The sequence below is a fragment of the Argopecten irradians genome, chromosome 6, assembly GCF_041381155.1.
Source record: "Argopecten irradians isolate NY chromosome 6, Ai_NY, whole genome shotgun sequence".
NCBI lineage: Eukaryota > Metazoa > Mollusca > Bivalvia > Pectinida > Pectinidae > Argopecten > Argopecten irradians.
This window is the reverse complement of record NC_091139.1, coordinates 43,093,199-43,116,859: the sequence shown is the minus strand read 5'-3', so window position 1 is coordinate 43,116,859 and position 23,661 is coordinate 43,093,199. Positions and strand designations below refer to the sequence as shown.

Here is a 23,661-nt window from a genome sequence, read left to right as displayed (position 1 = left end):
CTGTAGTACTGACTCGGGGCAGTAGAAGTAGTAGTTAGGGTAGTTGAGGACGAGTTAGAACTTACTGAGCTATCCTGTAGTACTGACTCGGGGCAGTAGAAGTAGTAGTTAGGGTAGTTGGGGACGAGTTAGAACTTACTGAGCTATCCTGTGGTACTGACTCGGGGCAGTAGAAGCATACATGCCATATTTTTCTAGGGGTGGTGAGGGAGATTGATAACCATTTTGAGGGATTTTGGTCTCAAAAGAGGGAGGTATACGCGCAACATATATGAATAAATTAAATATCTGCTTTTTTATGATGAAATTCTGCATTCATATTGAATTTTACTGAAATAAAGGAATGTGTGGTTTTGCAAAAGTAGTCACATCCCTATATACACCCAGTTCTGGAGCAGTTTTATTGTTCGAAATATTGGACTGGGCTTTTTAATAATCTTTCACAATAACGGATAATTAACTTAGATAAAGTTCTTACATTTACAAGCACTAAATTAAAAAAAAACCAGAATCGTTACAGTAGTATTCAAAATGTAATTTAATCTGAGAGAGAAAAAAAGTAAATTTCTTTTTAATTTTATTTATTTAAATTCAGTTACTACTGATAATTTTTTATATAATTAATATATTTTTTTTTTTCTAAAAATAAATTCACACAGAAATTCTAAAAAAAAATAATACTTTTTCCATTTTTAAAAACGTGGTTATTAGGAAATCCGGAAATTCTATAAAATCCGGATCATCTATTACAATTACCCAAAATGGCGGCCATTACGATTGCAAAGTTTGTGACATCCATCAAATACAGATAGGCCTATTTAACATTAAAAACGTGAGTAAATCATTCACAGTTGTAAGCAGTATTTGTTTTGTTGTAATGCTCACTAGCTGTAGTCATAAAATTTATTGAAAGGCCAGCTGATTGTTTTCTAGGCAGCCGATCGGCTGCTTGACTTCAGTTTACGTAATACACAGACGTGAGTGAAAGTGACACCACAAGCCAAGGTGGAAATAGCCCAAGGCTGCTAATTAGGGCCACTTGGGTGTTGGTCAGGGGGTCAGGGAGTGGTTACTCTCGTGCTAAAATTAACCTAGCATGTACACAAATGTGGCAACGAAAATAAAACGGAGGGGTTTATAGAAATCGGGAATTTAGACTCTCCTGCCTGGAGACAATAAAAGGCTTTAAAATACGGGAGGTTTTGTCTCACGCCGGGAGGTATGGCATGTATGTAGAAGTAGTAGTTAGGATAGTTCGGGACGAGTTAGAACTTACTGAGCTATCCTGTGGTACTGACTCGGGGCAGTAGAAGAAGTAGCTAGGATATTTGGGGACAAGTTAGAACTTACTGAGCTATCCTGTGGTACTGACTCGGGGCAGTAGAAGTAGTAGTTAGGATAGTTGAGGACGAGTTAGAACTTACTGAGCTATCCTGTGGTACTGACTTGGGGCAGTAGAAGTAGTAGTTAGGATAGTTGAAGACAAGTTTGAACTTACTGAGCTATCCTGTGGTACTGACTTGGGGCAGTAGAAGTAGTAGTTAGGATAGTTGGGGACGAGTTAGAACTTACTGAGCTATCCTGTGGTACTGACTCGGGGCAGTAGAAGTAGTAGTTAGGATAGTTGAGGACAAGTTAGAACTTACCGAGCTATCCTGTGGTACTGACTCAGGGCAGTAGAAGTAGTAGTTAGGATAGTTGAGGGCAAGTTAGAACTTACCGTGCGATCCTGTGGTACTGACTAGGGGCAGTAGAAGTAGTAGTTAGGATAGTTGAGGACGAGTTAGAACTTACTGAACTATCCTGTGGTACTGACTCAGGGCAGTAGAAGTAGTAGTTAGGATAGTTGAGGACAAGTTAGAACTTACTGAGCTATCCTGTGGTACTGACTCAGGGCAGTAGAAGTAGTAGTTAGGATAGTTGGGGACGAGCTGGAACCATTTCTGGGTGATGTCGGTGAACTTGCGTCGTATGAGACTGTGCAGACCCTCCTGGTACTCGCACCGACCAGAAGTCTGTGTCTGAAGCTTTACCAGGGCACTAGGGAGCTGGAGGATGGTAGGGACTGGTTTTACGCTGGAGTCACTTCTGGTAAAGGAAAATATTGTGTATCATTTATTTTTTTTAAACATTCTCAACAGGAGGAATAGTATATTAGAAGTTGAAAAATTCCTAATTGTTAGACAAGCAACTGATGATTTTTATGGTTGTCATTTGTAGAGTAGTACAGTATATTAAGCCAATATTTGGTTGAATTTTAATTATCTATTTGATATTAAAAATAGCTCTTTTTCACTTTGCATAAAACATTGAGTCCCACTTGCCTATTGAAAGTTGATCCCAAAGTAAGTGGTAGGTCATTTACATAGACCAAAGTGAGTGGTAGGTCATTTACAGGGACCAAAGTAAGTGATAGGTCATTTACATGGACGAAATAAGTGATAGGTCATTTACATGGACCAAAGTAAGTAAAAGTAAGTGATAGGTCATTTACATGGACCAAAGTAAGTGATAGGTCATTTACATGGACCAAAGTAAGTGATAGGTCATTTACATGGACCAAAGTAAGTGATAGGTCATTTACATGGACCAAAGTAAGTGATAGGTCATTTACATGGACCAAAGTAAGTGATAGGTCATTTACATGGACCAAAGTAAGTGATAGGTCATTTACATGGACCAAAGTAGTGATAGTCATCATTTACATGGACCAAAGTAAGTGATAGGTCATTTACATGGACCAAAGTAAGTGATAGGTCATTTACATGGACCAAAGTAAGTGATAGGTCATTTACATGGACCAAAGTAAGTGATAGGTCATTTACATGGACCAAAGTAAGTGATAGGTCATTTACATGGACCAAAGTAAGTGATAGGTCATTTACATGGACCAAAGTAAGTGATAGGTCATTACATTTACATGGACCAAAGTAAGTGATAGTCATTACATGGACCAAGTAAGTGTAATGGACCAAAGTAAGTGATAGGTCATTTACATGGACCAAAGTAAGTGATAGGTCATTTACATGGACCAAAGTAAGTGATAGGTCATTTACATGGACCAAAGTAAGTGATAGGTCATTTACATGGACCAAAGTAAGTGATAGGTCATTTACATGGACCAAAGTAAGTGATAGGTCATTTACATGGACCAAAGTAAGTGATAGGTCATTTACATGGACCAAAGTAAGTGACAGGTCATTTACATGGACCAAAGTAAGTGATAGGTCATTTACATGGACCAAAGTAAGTAATAGGTCATTTACATGGACTATCTTCTGTGACTATTTATAAAGGTTGGAATTCAATTTATCTATCTATCTTTATCAAGGGGCTTTAATAAAAAAAATTAAAAAATTCTCCTTAGACCCCTTACCCATCTGTTTCATCTAGATTCTCCATGAATCTGACTGACGTCCGTCTGTTCGTTTCGTCTGCTGGCTTATCCTGCTCTTTAGTTCCCTGTTCAGACTGGGCTGTCTCCACGATCTGACGGAAATGCCGACATGATGCTAACAAGAATGTCGTAATGTCAGTCTCCAAGGGAAACGACTCTGTACACATATTGTAAATGACAGAATCTATGTCCTCTGGTGCCATGAAGTAGCCTTGCTGTAGACTCTGGAACACCCCTACAACATTGGCAAATAAATTTATACTCGGGAACACTCTTACAACATTTGCAAATAAATTATACACAGGAACACTCTTACAACATTGGCAAATAAATAATACTCTGGAACACTCCTACAACATTGACAAATAAATTATACACCGGAACACTTCTACAACATTGGCAAATAAATTATACACTGGAACAATCCTACAACATTGGCAAATAAATTATGCACTGGAACACTCCTACAATATTGGCAAATAAATTATATACTGGAACACCACTACAACATTGGCAAATCAATTATACACTGGAACACCCCTACAACATTGGCAAATAAATTATACACTGGAACACGCCTTCAACATTGGCAAATAAATTATACACTAGAACACTCCTACAACATTGGCAAATAAATTATTCACTAGAACACCCCTACAACATTGGCAAATAAATTATACAGTAGAACACTCCTACAACATTGGCAAATAAATTATACACTGGAACACACTACGACGCTAGCAAATAAATTATACACTGGAGCACCCCTACAATATTGGCAAATGAATTATACACTGGAACACTCTTACAACATTGGCAAATAAATTATACATAGGAACACTCCTACAACATTGCCAAATAAATTATACACTGGAACATTCTTACAACATGGCAAATAAATTATACACTGGAACACCCCTACAACATTGGCAAATAAATTATACACTGGAACACTCCTACAACAATGGCAAATAAATTATACACAAAATGGTTGAATAATATTTTCAACCCAAGAATGTAGTTAAGTTTTAATAATATAACAAAGTTTTTTTTCTTTCATGATGCGTCACCAAGCAGTATTGCTTACCTATTCAATTCAATCTGTATTGCTCTATTGTTTCTCTGACAAATGAGGCATTGATTGTTACATAAGTTTTTATAAGAGTAATATATCATTCAGAGTAAACAAAATCATTTTCACTGAAAAACCAATGGCATAAGTAAAGCTTCCCTCAAGAGCACATGACTCTGTTAACACAGAATAAGCGAAAGTCAGGATTATCTTTGGATTTGTGTGTGTGTGTGGGTGTGGAGGCTTGAAAATAAAAATACCACATGACAAAAGTTTGTTTCCAGACAACATGAGCAGCCTTACCATTGACAAAACAGCTGGAGTAGATGTCAGAGAGAAAAGTACAGTGAATCTTCAGGTCCTCCGTACCATCTACCGAACTCTCGGTCATCCTGCGCTCCTGTGATTGGCTACATCGGAGTATCTGGTGAAGAGTCTCGTAGTCATCTTTATCATCGCTACCAGGTGTAGAGTCACGGTCAAACAACGGAAAACGGAACAAGTGGCCCTTCCCCCCAGGGGTATCCAAACTCTCCCCTCTTGTTTGAAATGTACAGTCCTCATAGATGTCTGGTGATAGTTCGAACGTCCAAGGGTTTATCAGCGAGTCTGTAACATTGTTCAGATAACACTCATACACGTACATTGGAACAACACATGACACATATTTACTTTCCTTGTTCACATCCTCCTCCAGCTTTCCAGGCAGATCGCTAACAATGTCCTCCCTCTCCATGGCTTCTAATTCCATCTGCTCGTGGTCTTCTAAGTCGGCTGTTTTGCCTTTTTGTAGAATCTCAGCGTCCGACCCTTCAGTTCTGTCGATGAGCGTGTTTGTGTCGGAGTCAGATACACCATGTGATGACTCCAAACATGTAACATCGACCTTTAGTTTAGCGTTTCTACCTAAGCTGCCATCTTTGATACCATCCTCACACATTGAGCTAGATTTGGATTTCACAATTTCCTCAAGGTCATTTAACTTCAAGAGGTCATCAAAGGAAGCTGGGAGAAATGTTAGAAACATTCTGGTGTTACTGGACGTTCGAACAAAACATCGCCAGAGAGGATATTTCCTCATTCTCTTGAAGTTAAAAAGTTTCTTTTGCTCATTTGCAAGTTCTCCCAGAACGCCTGGGTCAGTAACTTCATCCTCGAGAGGCTGGTCTAGATCATCCTCAAACGAGAAAGGAAAAGGATGACCGGAGCAATCTCTGGGCCTTCTCTTCAGTAAGTACAGGAACCGGAAACTGTCCGTTGCTGAGAGAGTTACCTCCCTTTGGGTAGTTTCTTTAAGTTTTTCAAACATGAGGTTGAAGAATAGGTTGTTAGAGCCCTTGATATCCCTCTGGATCTCATCTTCCCTTGGATTGGCTGCAATTTAATTAAAACAACATTTAAACCCCACACATTCATGTTGCTTGTATTCTACTATAACAAATGTATACTGTGATTTACAGTATTTAATCTATCATTTTATGCTGTATTTTGTAGAAAGGAAAAGGATATACTTAAACAGTCCAATTTTTGGGAGAGGTTTATAGATAAATGTACCAATTTATACAAAAGCATACCAATTTACACGAAAACATACAAATTTATAGTTTAGCATACCAATTTATAGTTTAGCATACCGATTTATACTTAAATACATCAATTTATACTTAAACATACCAATTTCTACTTAGACATACCAATTTTGTAGGTTGAAACCAGAAGCTCCGCCTGCTGACTACGAGGCAACAAGGACAAAATGTCAAACGGTAAAGGAAGCTGATGTATTGTGTGTGGGTTTCCTAGCATGTCATCCACGTACAGGGGCACAAAATCAGTACTGCTGGAGTAACTGAAAGGAGATACACAAAACAAATTCTCTCACTCCTAGATGATTGACCCATATCCAAATGGTGTGGGGTGGTAATTTTTGGACCTATAATTCATCACAAAACATATCTCAAAAATGTTAACAGTTTTGAGATGGAACACCCATGCCAGGGCAGCGTTACCTTTCAATTACAGGTAAGCTGAATAGGTTTAATTACATTTCAAGATGGATTTTCCCTCTTATACTAAATGTATTCCTTTTGGCACAATCAATTGCTTATAGCACTAAAATATGTACGTTTATAGCATTTATTTGTACGCACCTGCCATCTTGTAGCCATTCCACGCTGTTGGGGACAGCAAAAGTATTCTGACACACATACACGAGATGTTCAAACGTCACCAGACACGAGATACACTCCAGATCTGGGGGGTACAGCTGTAAATATCAACAATTACATTGACTGAGGCATCAGGAAAAAGGAGATAAATGTATCAGTCATCAAATAAAAAGGTGAGATTATAAGATATTTATATATATATATTACATATGAGGGTATAAAGGATAGGGATATTCTACCTGAGGTGTTACTAAATCAGGTAAAACCCGAGGCTGAGAGAAAACAGAGCTAATGTAGGATGGCTAAGGGTGGAATTCCTTTTCCATTATATCCATCATATAAAAGCATACGTAGTTTTCTCTCTAATTAATTATTTATAAGAGGCCCATGGGCCTTAACGGTCACCCGAGTTAGAATATATAATGAAACAAATAATGAAACAAATTAAAGACATATACCGGTATAGTAAACTTGACCCCCTCCCCAAGGGGAAACATGAGACCCCAGGGTCATATAATTTACAATTTTTACGAAACAAACTTTAAGACCTTTTCATCTATAACGTGTATTTGATTCTACCATTTCCAGAATTTTAGAAGGATATTTTTTGAAGTTTTAGCCTATTTGACCTTTTTTGGCCCCGCCCCTCTGCCCCCAGGGGGTCGGCCTGAACCAATATGGATATGATGTTAAAATGCTATCTCAGGCTAATAATTCAAACCAAGTTTGACTCGTTTCCAATGAAAATTGAGCAAAAAATGCTCATAAATGTGTTTTCCCTATATAAACTATAGTAAACTTGACCCCCTCCCCAGGCCAGGGGGAAACGTGATACCCCAGGGTCATATAATTCACAATTTTTGTAAAGGACCTTAAGACCTTTCTATCTATGAAAAGAATTTGATTCTACCATTTCCAGAATTTCAGAAGAAGATTTTTGAAGTTTTAGCCTATTTAACCCCTTTTGACCCCGCCCCTAAGGCCCCTGGGGGTCAGTCATAGAAAATTTGTTAATAGGATTTAATGGCCATCTCATACTGACAATTCTGACAACATTTGACTCATTTCCTATTACAAATGACCAAATAATGCTCAAAAATGTGTTTTCCCTATATAAACTATAGTAAACTTAACCCCCTCCCCAGGGGGAAACTAGAGACCCCAGGGTCATATAATTCACAATTTTTGTAAAGGACCTTAAGACCTTTCTATCTATGAAAAGAATTTGATTCTACCATTTCCAGAATTTCAGAAGAAGATTTTTGAAGTTTTAGCCTATTTAACCCCTTTTGACCCCGCCCCTAAGGCCCCTGGGGGTCAGTCATAGAAAATTTGTTAATAGGATTTAATGGCCATCTCATACTGACAATTCTGACAACATTTGACTCATTTCCTATTACAAATGACCAAATAATGCTCAAAAATGTGTTTTCCCTATATAAACTATAGTAAACTTAACCCCCTCCCCAGGGGGAAACTAGAGACCCCAGGGTCATATAATTCACAATTTTTGTAAAGGACCTTAAGACCTTTCTATCTATGAAGAGTATTTGATTCTGCCACATCTGTGAGTAGAGAAGAAGATTTTTGAAATTTTACTAAATTTTACCCTTTTTGGCCCCTCCGGCAGCCCCCTGGGGGGTGGGGACCATATAATTCACAATTTTGATAGGCCTTATGCCTTAGAATGTTTGTGCAAAATTTCATTGAAATTGCTTCAGCAGTTTTGGAGAAGAAGTCGAAAATGTAAATTGTTTACGGACATACGACGGACGACGCACGACGCACGACGCACGACGCACGACGGACGACGGACGACGACGGACAAAAGGTGATTAGAATAGGTCACTTGAGACTTTGTCTCAGGTGACCTAATAAGAACTTATTTGCAGAAAAAAAATATGTTTTCTACGTCTGAGGACAACATTTTTTCAAGCTACTATTATACCATCCAATGATCAGACACAGGAAAATATGAGAGATGTCTCAATCATTAATCTATTCCGATCTTTACATATATTGCCGATGTTGATCACGTGATGCAACTCAGTTTTCCAATATTACTCGAAAGTTTGAAATATGGCATTGACTGAGGCGTTCTTTCCAAACGTGTAATATTTCATGCAACATTAACCACTATGCCAATAGTATATTGATGCTTTTATGGATCTGAACCATCATATGTAAGTATCCATATTCACACATTGTATGTTTTATGAGAGTTTGTGATGGTAAAAATGACAAGAAATAAAACTTATTGTGATTATATTATTGTCACGGCTGATGCAGGTGCAATGTTGGACTGATGGTATGGCGTTGTTGGGCTGATGGAATGGCATTGTTGGATTGATGGTATGGTATTGTTGGAATGACGGTATGGCATTGTTGAACTGATGGAATGGCATTGTTGCACTGATGGTATGGCATTGTTGTACTAATGGAATGGCATTGTTGCACTGATGGTATGGCATTGTTGCACTGATGGTATGGCATTGTTGCACTGATGGCATGGCATTATTGGACTGATGGTATGGCACTGTTTCTGTGATGGTATAGCATTGTTAGAATGATGGTATGAAATTGTTGGACTGATGGTAATACATTGTTTGACTGATGGTATGGCATTGTTGGATTGATGGTAAGGCATTGTTGCACTGATGGTATGGCATTGTTGCACTGATGGTATGGAATTGTTGGACTGATGGAATGGCATTGTTGGACTGATGGTATGGTATTGTTGCACTGATGGTATGGCATTGTTGCACTGATGGTATGGCATTGTTGGACTGATGGTATGGCATTGTTGCACTGATGGTATGGCATTGTTGCACTGATGGTATGGCATTGGTGCACTGATGGTATGGCATTGTTGCACTGATGGTATGGCATTGTTGCACTGATGGTATGGCATTGTTGCACTGATGGTATGGCATTGTTGCACTGATGGTATGGCATTGTTGCATTGTGCACTGATGGTATGGCATTGTAAGACAGATGGTATGGTATTGTTGTTGCATGATGGTATGGCATTGGTGCACTGATGGTATGGCATTGTTGCACTAATGGTATGGCATTGTTGGACTGATGGTAATACATTGTTTGACTGATGGTATGGCATTGTTGCATTGATGGTAAGGCATTGTTGGACTGATGGTATGGCATTGTTGCACTGATGGTATGGCATTGTTGGATTGATGGTAAGGCATTGTTGCACTGATGGTATGGCATTGTTGCACTGATGGTATGGAATTGTTGGACTTATGGAATGGCATTGTTGGACTGATAGTATGGCATGTGTTGCACTGATGGTATGGCATTGGTTGCACTGATGGTTGATGATGGCATTGTTGGACTGATGGTATGGCATTGTTGGACTGATGGTATGGCATTGTTGCACTGATGGTATGGCATTGTTGCACTGATGGTATGGCATTGTTGCACTGATGGTATGGCATTGTTGCACTGATGGTATGGCATTGTTGCACTGATGGTATGGTATTGTTGCACTGATGGTATGGCATTGTTGCACTGATGGTATGGCATTGTTGCACTGATGGTATGGCATTGTTGCACTGATGGTATGGCATTGTTGCACTGATGGTATGGCATTGTTGCACTGATGGTATGGCATTGTTGCACTGATGGTATGGCATTGTTGCACTGATGGTATGGCATTGTTGCACTGATGGTATGGCATTGTTGCACTGATGGTATGGCATTGTTGCACTGATGGTATGGCATTGTTGGACTGATGGTATGGCATTGTTGGACTGATGGTATGGCATTGTTGGACTGATGGTATGGCATTGTTGCACTGATGGTATGGCATTGTTGCACTGATGGTATGGCATTGTTTGGACTGATGGAATGGCATTGTTGGACTGATGGTATGGCATTGTTGACTGATGGTATGGCATTGTTGACTGATGGTATGGCATTGTTGGACTGATGGTATGGCATTGTTGCACTGATGGTATGGCATTGTTGGACTGATGGAATGGCATTGTTGGACTGATGGTATGGTATTGTTGCACTGATGGTATGGCATTGTTGCACTGATGGTATGGCATTGTTGCACTGATGGTATGGCATTGTTGCACTGATGGTATGGCATTGTTGCACTGATGGTATGGCATTGTTGCACTGATGGTATGGCATTGTTGCACTGATGGTATGGCATTGTTGCACTGATGGTATGGCATTGTTGCACTGATGGTATGGCATTGTTGGACAGATGGTATGGCACTGATGGTATGGCATTGTTGCACTGATGGTATGGCATTGTTGCACTGATGGTATGGCATTGTTGGACTGATGGTATGGCATTGTTTGACTGATGGTATGGCATTGTTGACTGATGGTATGGCATGTTGCTGATGGAATGGCATTGTTGACTGATGGTATGGCATTGTTGACTGATGGTATGGCATTGTTGAACTGATGGAATGGCATTGTTGGCTGATGGATGGCATTGTTACTGATGGTATGGCATTGTTGCACTGATGGTATGGCATTGTTGAACTGATGGAATGGCATTGTTGGACTGATGGAATGGCATTGTTTGACTGATGGTAAGGCATTGTTGCACTGATGGTATGGCATTGTTTGACTGATGGTAATGGCATTGTTGAGCTGATGGTATGGCATTGTTGAACTGATGGAATGGCATTGTTGGACTGATGGAATGGCATTGTTGATGATGGATGGCATTGTTGGAATGATGGAATGGCATTGTTGAACTGATGGAATGGCATTGTTGACTGATGGATGGCATGTTGGACTGATGGAATGGCATTGTTGGACTGATGGTAATACATTGTTTGACTGATGGTATGGCATTGTTGCACTGATGGTATGGCATTGTTGCACTGATGGTATGGCATTGTTGCACTGATGGTATGGAATTGTTGGACTGATGGCATGGCATTATTGCACTGATGGTATGGCATTGTTGCACTGATGGTATGGCATTGTTGGACTGATGGTATGGCATTGTTGGACTGATGGAATGGCATTGTTGGACTGATGGTATGGCATTGTTGACTGATGGTATGGCATTGTTGACTGATGGTATGGCATTGTTGACTGATGGTATGGCATTGTTGACATGATGGTATGGCATTGTTGAACTGATGGAATGGCATTGTTGGACTGATGGAATGGCATTGTTGGACTGATGGTATGGCATTGTTGGACTGATGTATGTGGCATGTTGACTGATGGAATGGCATTGTTGCACTGATGGTATGGCATTGTTGCACTGATGGTATGGCATTGTTGCACTGATGGTATGGCATTGTTGCACTGATGGTATGGCATTGTTGGACTGATGGTAATACATTGTTTGACTGATGGTATGGCATTGTTGGATTGATGGTAAGGCATTGTTGCACTGATGGTATGGCATTGTTGCACTGATGGTATGGCATTGTTGCACTGATGGTATGGCATTGTTGCACTGATGGTATGGCATTGTTGCACTGATGGAATGGCATTGTTGACTGATGGTATGGCATTGTTGCACTGATGGTATGGCATTGTTTGCACTGATTGTATGGCATTGTTGCACTGATGGTATGGCATTGTTGCACTGATGGTATGGCATTGTTGAACTGATGGTATGGCATGGTTGAACTGATGGAATGGCATTGTTGGACTGATGGAATGGCATTGTTGGACTGATGGTATGGCATTGTTGCACTGATGGTATGGCATGGTTGAACTGATGGAATGGCATTGTTGGACTGATGGAATGGCATTGTTGGACTGATGGAATGGCATTGTTGTTCTGATGGTATGGCATTGTTGCACTGATGGTATGGCATGGTTGAACTGATGGAATGGCATTGTTGGACTGATGGAATGGCATTGTTGGACTGATGGAATGGCATTGTTGCACTGATGGTATGGCATTGTTGAACTGATGGAATGGCATTGTTGAACTGATGGAATGGCATTGTTGCACTGATGGAATGGCATTGTTTGACTGATGGTATGGCATTGTTGCACTGATGGTATGGCATTGTTGAACTGATGGTATGGCATTGTTGAGCTGATGGTATGGCATTGTTGAACTGATGGAATGGCATTGTTGGACTGATGGAATGGCATTGTTGTATTGATGGCATGGCATTAATGAAATGATGGAATGGCATGGTTGAACTGATGGAATGGCATTGTTTGTCTGATGGAATGGCATTGTTGGTCTGATGGAATGGCATTGTTGTACTGATGGTATGGCATTGTTGAACTGATGGAATGGCATTGTTGCACTGATGGTATGGCATGGTTGAACTGATGGAATGGCATTGTTGGACTGATGGAATGGCATTGTTGTTCTGATGCTATGGCATTGTTGAACTGATGGAATGGCATGGTTGAACTGATGGAATTGCATTGTTGGACTGATGGTATGGCATTGTTGCACTGATGGTATGGCATTGTTGCACTGATGGTATGGCATTGTTGCACTGATGGTATGGCATTGTTGAACTGATGGTATGGCATGGTTGAACTGATGGAATGGCATTGTTGGACTGATGGTATGGCATTGTTGGACTGATGGTATGGCATTGTTGCACTGATGGTATGGCATTGTTGGACTGATGGAATGGCATTGTTGGACTGATGGAATGGCATGTTGCACTGATGGTATGACATTGTTGAGCTGATGGAATGGCATTGTTGCACTGATAGTATGGCATTGTTGCACTGATGGTATGGCATGTTTTGACTGATGTTAAAGCATTCTTGCACTGATGGAATGGCATTGTTGCACTGATGGTATGGCATTGTTGATGATGGTATGGCATTGTTGCACTGATGGTATGGCATTGTTGCACTGATGGTATGGCATTGTTGGACTGATGGTATGGCATTGTTGGACTGATGGTATGGCATTGTTGCACTGATGGTATGGCATTGTTGCACTGATGGTATGGCATTGTTGCACTGATGGTATGGCATTGTTGGACTGATGGTATGGCATTGTTGGACTGATGGTATGGCATTGTTGGACTGATGGTATGGCATTGTTGGACTGATGGTATGGCATTGTTTGACTGATGGTATGGCATTGTTGGACTGATGGTATGGCATTGTTGGACTGATGGTATGGCATTGTTGGACTGATGGTATGGCATTGTTGGACTGATGGTATGACATTGTTGGACTGATGGTATGGCATTGTTTGACTGATCGTATGACATTGTTGGACTGATGGTATGGTATTGTTGGACAGATGGTATGGCATTGTTGCAGGAATGGTATGGCATTGTTGGATTGATGGTATGGCATTGTTTGACTGATCGTATGACATTGTTGGACTGATGGTATGGAATTGTTGGACAGATGGTATGGCATTGTTGCAGGAATGGTATGGTATTGTTGGACTGATGGTATGACATTGTTGGACAGATGGTATGGCATTGTTGGACTGATGGTATGGCATTGTTGGACTGATGGTATGGCATTGTTGCACTGATGGTATGGCATTGTTGAACTAATGGTATGGCATTGTTGGACTGATCGTAAAGCATTGTTGCACTGATTGTATGGCATTGTTGGGACTGATGGTATGACATTGTTGCACTGATGGTATGGCATTGTTGGACTGATCGTATGGCATTGTTGAACTGATGGCATGGCATTGTTGGACTGATGGTATGGCATTGTTGCACTGATGGTATGGCATTGTTGCACTGATGGTATGGCATTGTTGCACTGATGGTATGGCATTGTTGGACTGATGGTATGGCATTGTTGACTGATGGTATGGCATTGTTGGACTGATGGATGCATTTTGGACTGATGGTATGGCATTGTTGGACTGATGGTATGGCATTGTTGGACTGATGGTATGACATTGTTGGACTGATGGTATGGCATTGTTTGACTGATCGTATGACATTGTTGGACTGATGGTATGGAATTGTTGGACAGATGGTATGGTATTGTTGCACTGATGGTATGGCATTGTTGCACTGATGGTATGGCATTGTTGCACTGATGGTATGGCATTGTTGCACTGATGGTATGGCATTGTTGGACTGATGGAATGGCATTGTTGTACTGATGGTATGGCATTGTTGAACTGATGGAATGGCATGGTTGAACTGATGGAATGGCATGGTTGAACTGATGGAATGGCATTGTTGAACTGATGGAATGGCATTGTTGTACTGATTGTATGGCATTGTTGAACTGATGGAATGGCATTGTTGAACTGATGGAATGGCATGGTTGAACTGATGGAATGGCATTGTTGAACTGATGGAATGGCATTGTTGGACTGATGGTATGGCATTGTTGTACTGATGGTATGGCATTGTTGAACTGATGGTATGGCATTGTTGGACTGATGGAATGGCATTGTTGGACTGATGGTATGGCATTGTTGGACTGATGGTATGGCATTGTTGGACTGATGGTACTTGGACATTGTTGGACTGATGGTATGGCATTGTTTGACTGATCATATGACATTGTTGGACTAATGGTATGGAATTGTTGGACAGATGGTATGGCATTGTTGCAGGAATGGTATGGCATTGTTGGACTGATGGTATGGCATTGTTTGACTGATCGTATGACATTGTTGGACTGATGGTATGGAATTGTTGGACAGATGGTATGGCATTGTTGCAGGAATGGTATGGCATTGTTGGATTGATGGTATGGCATTGTTTGACTGATCGTATGACATTGTTGGACTGATGGTATGGAATTGTTGGACAGATGGTATGGCATTGTTGCAGGAATGGTATGGCATTGTTGGACTGATGGTATGACATTGTTGGACAGGTGGTATGGAATTGTTTGACAGATGGTATAAAATTGTTGGACAGATGATATGGCATTGTTGAACTAATGGTATGGCATTGTTGGACAGATCGTATAGCATTGTTGCATTGATTGTATGGCATCGTTGGGACTGATGGTATGACATTGTTTCACTGATGGTATGGTATTGTTGGACTGATCGTATGGCATTGTTGGACTGATTGTATGGCATTGTTTCCGTGATGTTAAGATACTTGTTTCTACACCATCATACTTTTATTGTGTATGTGCAAAAATCTTGTATGTCATGTCTTTACCACTTCAAATTGCGGGGATCATAAGAGAATTAATCACCACTTTAGAATTAGACAGGAATCTGAACCTGAGGACTGGAACCTAAGTTGTCAATCTGACAAGTGTTAGCCAGCTATCATATCCTAAGAGTTAAGATTACTTGTCTTGTCCAAAAGTATAGAGAGAATGACATTTTTTTCATACTTGTATTGCATTGTATTGTTGTTGTGTTGTCAGGCCAATGCCATGACATTGTTTATTCTCGTAATTGACGTAATTGTGTAGTTTGTCTTTACCCTGGAGTGAATTATCTCCCTTCTCTGGGGTATGAGAAAGAGAATCTGTCAATCACATCCCAGAGAAGGGAGATAATTTTGTCAGTCACAATCTAGGTAGGGGAGATAATTAGTGTTGAATTTTCCATCAAACATTCTAACAATCCTAATTACCAGTAATTACTCCATCAAGCTTAAATTTTGTTACAACCTCTACTGTAAAGTTACTTTTATTTACAGGTCATCTAATTTCACTGTATTCACAGTCAAACAAATAATGACTTTCAAAACCACTAAAAACTCCATAATTCTTTAATTTTCAAGGAGACTGTTAAAACTTGATTGTGGTTGGATTTACATTTCAGACATAGGTAATTCTGACAAATCTATAGACACCTATGTAGTTTCCATTTTTATTTTGCAGCATCTTCTCTATAAGCAATATCCAAACACATCTTCTAAACTATTTGCACCAATAACTTTGTTTTGTTAAAATAGATTTCACAAGTTTATGAAATGTGATGTTTGTGGGAGTTGTCTCCCTGGAATTACACTCTTGATTACCAGGTATCCAATAGCGACGAACATTGGGGATTATTCAGACAATATGTTATGATAGTGTCCGTAGTTTATCTATGTTTTATACATTTACATGTATATGGTTTTTTTTTTTGTGTATGTGTGGATAATATGTTAACAGATGGTCTTGAAAATTTGAAGATTTTTATACATGCTATTGAAATTTTTTGTCTCATGTATTTTTTAAATATGTTGTTTCATTTAATATTTGCCACAATGCTTGATTTTAAACCTCTACTCTTTACATTTTGGAACTTAATATTTCAGTCATACATTCACCTTTGAAGACATCAGAATTTTGCAAATGATACTTAGTATCAATTCACCAACTGACAATCTTTCTTCTTAATTAAACACTGGCACACTGCTTTATGTACTTGTTCTTTTTGTTAAAAGACACAAAAATTGGATTGTATACATTAATGTCATACATATATATCCATCTGAAATAAAATACTTAATTTCAATTTGGAAAATTCTTTCAAATTTTAAAGAAGGGTGTGAAGGACTACCCATCCATCATATCAGATATGATTTAATTCTTATCCAAACAGGTTTGGACTTACCGGATGAAAATCAAGTACTCGTTCCAGTACATCATACTGGATGTCTGACAGGACAATGTATCATATTCAATTTATCTTCAGAAGATACCAAGGTTTGTTTGAAATAATACGTCATTTTTGAGACACCAAAACAATGTGGGTAAATTACAATTTACCGTCAATTAGTCCCACATCCTAGTAATATCATATTTTTATATGATTTTCGTGATGTCACAATCACAGAAAGGTGGCACTAATCAAAGGTAAATGGTACTTTACCAACGATTCTTTTTAAACTTGACACCCCCATATTAGATACTGTAAAACATGAATTTATTGTGTGTACTTCTGGATCTTTCAAATCATTTCCTAGATATAAATATTCCTGGTCGAGCAATGAAACAATGATTGTGTTTATGTATAGGCCTAAAATAAAATCTGTTGCTTTTATTTTACTCGATCCATTTCAACCACGCACGGAATCTACGAAATATATACACAACAAAAAAGTCCATTTTATACGGTATAATTCATTTCAAACAACAACAATAGACATGGTTAGATACCCACAGAAAATATCTTATTGGAAAAACATAAAATACATGTAAGCTATCTACATTAGAAAGACATAGAAATCAATATACATGGATACTTTTTAATATTTTAATTAGAAATGCAGAAAACTCTTTTATTTTTCAGTTTTTATTTTTCAGTTTACTTTTTTTAAGTTATTTTTTTAACTCAAAAATTTTGAAATTCAAATACTGCTCTTCTTTCATATTAGAACTTAAAAGGTAAAAACAATAACATGATTGTCATTTGATATTTCCATTATTAGTCCTAGATAAAGAGAGGATATTCCTTATTTCTTGATGACTACCAGTTATATTTCACCGAATGAAGTGGAAACTTTGATATCTTTCATGAGTGCGAAACATAATTGAAAAACAGCAAAGTTTCCACCTCACGATATGAAATATTATTGGTATTCATCAAGAAATAAGGAATATACTATTTAACATTTTTTTTCTCACTTCCATTTACTAAAGACCATAACTAGTAGTTCTGCCAAAGGTTATTCAGCCATTGTATTTTACAGAGTTATTTGCCCCTGCGATTATTACGTTGTATTTAGGGGTCGCGGTGGCCGAGTGGTTAAGACGTCCCAACATATTACCACAAGCCCTCCACCTCTGGGATGCGAATTCGAATCTCATGTGGGGCAGTTGCCAGGTACTGGTCGGTAGTTTTTCTCCGTGTACTCGGGCTTTCCTCCACCAACAAACCTGCCGCTTCCTTATACATGACCCTGGCTATGAATAGGACGTTTAACTTATTTAAAAAAAAAAAAAAAAAAAAAAAACCCACATTGTATTTTTGTGAGCATAACATCATATTTTTACGCGTTTTTATCAACGCTGCATTCCGATTGGTCAAAAGCAAGTGTAGATATCAAAATTTTGACTGGAGTGATCGAAGTATATCGTTTTTATGGCCACTGTAAAACCTTATATTTAACTGTGAAAAATGTGATAAAGAAGATTTTTCAACATTATCTCAGAAACTAACATGAACATCCAAACTCAAAAACTGATTTATTGTCCATAATTTATTTGAGAAAACAATTAAGAAGGAATATGCAAACATTACGAAAAAAATATTTTGAGTAAAGAAAATAGTTTTAAAAAAATTCAGAAAAAGGTTTCATAGACACATATCATTTGGTGGTTCGAACAAAAGCACATTTGGGTCATACTATGATAGTAAACTAAAAGACACAGTAAAAAGGGTTAAAATCCACATTTTTAGGCAAGCCTAATCTTTTCATTTTCAATCAGAGAATCAAACCCAAATTTTTTGGTGAAAAGAAGTTAGTTGTCATTGTGCTGCCTGACCGATACCAGGGTTTCCAGCAATAACGCAGGTAAACTACAATTTACTGTCGATTAATCCCACGTCCTGCTGATTGGGACGTCACAAAAATCACTTCAAAATATGATGTCACAGTTACCAGAACGTGGGACTAACCGACGGTAAATTATACTTTACCCACATCATGTAGAGGTATTCCTGGTACCTTACTTATATTCCCCCTGTGTATGCCCACATTAGACCTTGATGTCCTGACTTTATAAGCTGTGCCTTCGTGGCTCTGGCAGATCGAAAACTGATAAAGGCACTTCTTTATCTATAGAAGATAACTATAGTCAATACAGTGGCTAATTTCTGCTGACAAACATCTCAATCATATGCCACCTTTATCGTTCAAGATAACACTGCCTAACCGTCATATGCATAGAAAAACAGTAAAGGCATTGTATCTCGATTACAACTACCCGGTATGAAATCCAGATTTTTTCATTTTAAGATATCACAAAAATAATGCTTCACGAAGCATCAAAGTTTCTTGAGATTTCTTTACATAAACCTATATGAATTTAATACTTGTTTATTTCAATTAAACATCCGAATATTAAAACTTACTTAATTTGATAATCGGATAATTATCTTGATTATTCTGCAGTCAAGCTGAAAGTGTAATGTTTATAAGATCACTTTTCGTGTGAGCTGTTAAGTAACTATAATAACTGTATTTATAATTTTTTTTCCTTTTTTTCACAATTTTGAAAATACAAATTTACTACCTTTCGTACAATGATAACGTTAATCTTTTTTGTTTTGTACAAAACTCACAACAAACAAGAGTTTTAGATGATAAATTAGTTGCCGATATTGACACAGTGATGTACCCTGTATATATTGATAAACCTATTACGGGTATTTAAACCTCTCCAGGTCTGGGTTAAGTTAGTTAATTTATGTTTGCCTGTTTGTACAAACTTTACTTGCATATATTGCTATTTAAATCTCATTACCTCCTCAAATCTGGCCAAATTTACTTTACAACAGGAATCACTTTTACTATGTACTTAGGCATCATGCTTACACTATCACATGATAAATGAAAGCACTGTATGTTGTTTTTGATGCAAGCCTATTGCAGTGATCCAGCTCCGATTATTAAATGTTATTCCATAAATCATATTGATAAATCACATTGGTTGTAGATGCCTAAAATCCCTTGTAGGGACCTCGCAATAAGTTTAAGTTACAAAAATGTCTATGATTACCCCTTATTGGCCCCTATATGCATTTACAACCTTTGTAATTAACCCGAATGGAACCTCATATACACTTACAAGATCATGTGTTGAATGAACATCAATTAATGAACGAGTCTGAGTTCATAGTCTATACTGATTTGAAATATTTTTATAATCAGAGTTTTAAATGACTAGAGATCCCAGAGGGATCTTGGCGCCCACCAAAGAATGATCTATGTCTGACAATGGAAAGAGGAATCTTTTCCCTGCTTTTCAATTTTTTTCAAACACACTACATATAAAATTTGAGACAGATCGCTGTAGTACTTTCTAAGAAATAATGGTAACAAACTTCAACAATGAAATCCATGGCGGCCGTGCCAACATCTTGTTGACCTATCAGTTACAAAATGCAATATGCCCTAGGGGGGCCATCTGATTATGGTGGGCTAAAAATAATAAGCCTAATGAAATCTTTTGCTAAGGGAGCTAACTTTTTTAATAACTGTCACATAATATTTAGCTAATTCTTAAACTCCCCATGATCTCTATTTTGTCTAATTTGAATACTCAAATTAATTTCAAATTATTTCAAAGTTTTAACTGAACTAAACATTTGAACTCACTTAGGTAATTTAAGTTTCCTTAGTTACACCAATTTTGATATAGTGAGGTTTGACTTTGGATGTATTGTCATATTCTATTGTTTATCCGAAGTTTTATTATTTTATTACTTGGTTATATAAGCCACCCCAATCTGAGCCTCCAGTCTATAATCATATGATATTATTCTATAAACACTCCTGTTAGAACACGTTATGACTTGTCAATGAGTGTCTTGATGTGTGGATGGTGAGTCGGTGAAGAGGCACCTGTCGTATCTGTACAGACTTTGGCTGCTGGGGAGGACCCTTGAGGATGTGTAAAGGTTACTAACGTATCTCGTGATATAGCGACGACCCAGATCTACTGCCGACCTTCACCACAGAACACCTGACGGTGTACAATCCACGTCAATTTATAACTTAGTAGTAGCGTAATGTGTTGTCAAACTGGATGTCTCTAAGTGTGAAAATCTAGGGTAATCACTTTTAACAAGAAACATTGACACAGACCCCATCTTAACAAGGTATATCCAAAAGGACACTCACAAAATTTCACATACAAAAAAACAACATTGCATCGAAAGATCTGTAGAATGCTGAAAATACAATAAAGTTTCCTTTTTTTATCAATAATTTTGGAAATGTCTTCAAGTCATAATCATTTTATGTTATGATTACATCATCTTTTAAAAGTTTGACATTTGAAGTATACTATTTCAATTCCAACTTTACTGAATCAGAAATATAGTCTTTTTGATTACACAAATACCAAAGATTTTTAAAAATGTTTATTTCATTTTTGTACATATTCAAACAAAAAATAAGATGCTACATGTACTTCAAAATTTGGAATTCAGAATTTTGCATCATTAGATGAAGTACGTTACACTTACTAAAATGACCATCAACAAGCTATGAGGTAAATTGCTCTTCAGGCCATAAAATTATAGAGCAAAAGGCCCACTGGACCTGTACATGTGCACAACTGGAATTCAAAATTCTACTCCATTTCTTTGTCGTGGCGACTGAGTTATGTAGTGAATCCTGTGAGAAGGACTATCATCTGTTCGTGTGAAAAATGTCTAAAAGAAAAATGTTCATACTCAGTAATTAGCCTAGCCTAGTAGTAGTATTGGCCTAGCAGAATTGAGTCTCAAAAACGCCTTTTTCTAAATTTTATCCAAATATTTACAAAATCTTGTGCTAGTCTGATATGAACATGATACCTGTAAGTACCATAAATAAGAACCATAATCAAGTTTTCTATGTATATATCGCTGACATGTCAAATTATATAAGTGATAAAAAAAGAGTTGCATTTATAAGTCACATTACTCACCTTTTGTGTATCACCATAGAAACAAACTCTCTGGTCAAGTAACCATCACCCATGTCAACTTTTTATAATATTATATTTTATCTATTTATTGATCATTACAGTCTGCTGCATGTTATATCCCTATTTCTTACAATAACAGATTCATTAATCTAATGTTTCATATTGTTTCATACAACTTTGGATTGAAAAATATTTATTAATCAGTATAATCTTGGGAAAATATTGGCACAATCAAATTTCAGTGGTACTGTATTCGACCCAATAAGCGACCAGGGCGTTTACAAAATTGAAAAAATGAAAAGGTGCCTAATAAGACAAAATTATTGTAAAGCAAAGTCGAACCTACACAGTTTTGATAATTTTGGTCTTTTCTTAGTCAAATGAAATTGAGGCAAGAATAGGCGGAGGGGTGTGCACTTATAGGGACATGGGCGCTTATTTGGTTGAATACAGTGAGCTGATATTGAACAGATTTTTAATATGATTAATTACATAGTTATATGCTATCAAAATAACTACTTTTACCTGGTATAACAAAATTTATGCAAAATGTGATTAGCAAAATCACACTTTGGGACAAAATTATAATCTTTTCATGATTTTAATTAAGCTTGCATTTCAACAGACCTTTCTAGTCAATTTGCATTTCAACAAAACTTTCTAGTCACTTTAAACTTTTTTGACCCTTGAACTTAAAAGGTCATGATGAAACAAAGGTCAATATTTGGAGTGATTACAGTTAATGTGACCTTTCTAAGCCCTTTAGCCTTATTTGACCACAGAGTTCCGTAGGTCACTGTGACATAATTGATTTATATTTAAAATTTTATTTTAGAGATAAAATGCAACAAAGCATTACTTTTGTTTTTCGTTAAGCTATTATTTAGGATGAGTTTATTAATTATTTTACTTACCAAAGATACTTACAAATCCACATACACCAGTGTTTCACACAGGAAGAGTTTGTGTTTCCATGGTGTTCGTGAGGTTAGTATGTTAGCGGCAAAATGGCGCATCCTGCAGTTGGAGGAGTTGAATCTCACCATGCTATTTACGATGAGATAAAACTCTCTCCACTACAAATTACACCCTTTCTAGGAACCATCACCGTGGAAACAAGTTCAAAGGTTACCAGCACCAAATTAGTAATAGAAACAACAAACGATTTTGTTCACTACTTTTCAGCATTCCGATCACCAACACCAACCCTGATACTTCCAATTTGACTTTTCCAACATCAAATTTCAACTGCAGCATCAAATCAACCAAGAAATGATAGATATATATTCCAACTTGGAACTTACTAAACAAAATCTCACAGAAAGTTCAAACAACAGTCAACTACTGATCTGTATATAAATGATATAAAACATTTGAACAAACTAAGCCACATATTCGCTCTACATACAGCACAACCAAAGAACATTCCACAGATAAATCACCAGTTTGTCATTCCAGCCACAAAACTACAACAAAATACCAAGTCACTCGAAACATCAAACCAA

The 23,661-nt window shown here is 37.7% G+C and overlaps 1 protein-coding gene across 1 annotated transcript in view; it reads right to left on the bottom strand.

Moving 5' to 3' along the window:
- Positions 1–23,661, bottom strand: part of LOC138326533 (KICSTOR complex protein SZT2-like) — a 142,195-nt gene that overhangs the window by 74,743 nt on the left and 43,791 nt on the right. Inside the window, 5 exon segments of the mRNA XM_069272632.1 lie at positions 1,869–2,088; positions 3,377–3,632; positions 4,773–5,843; positions 6,164–6,315; positions 6,617–6,732. Coding sequence (XP_069128733.1) covers positions 1,869–2,088; positions 3,377–3,632; positions 4,773–5,843; positions 6,164–6,315; positions 6,617–6,732 — 1,815 coding nt within the window.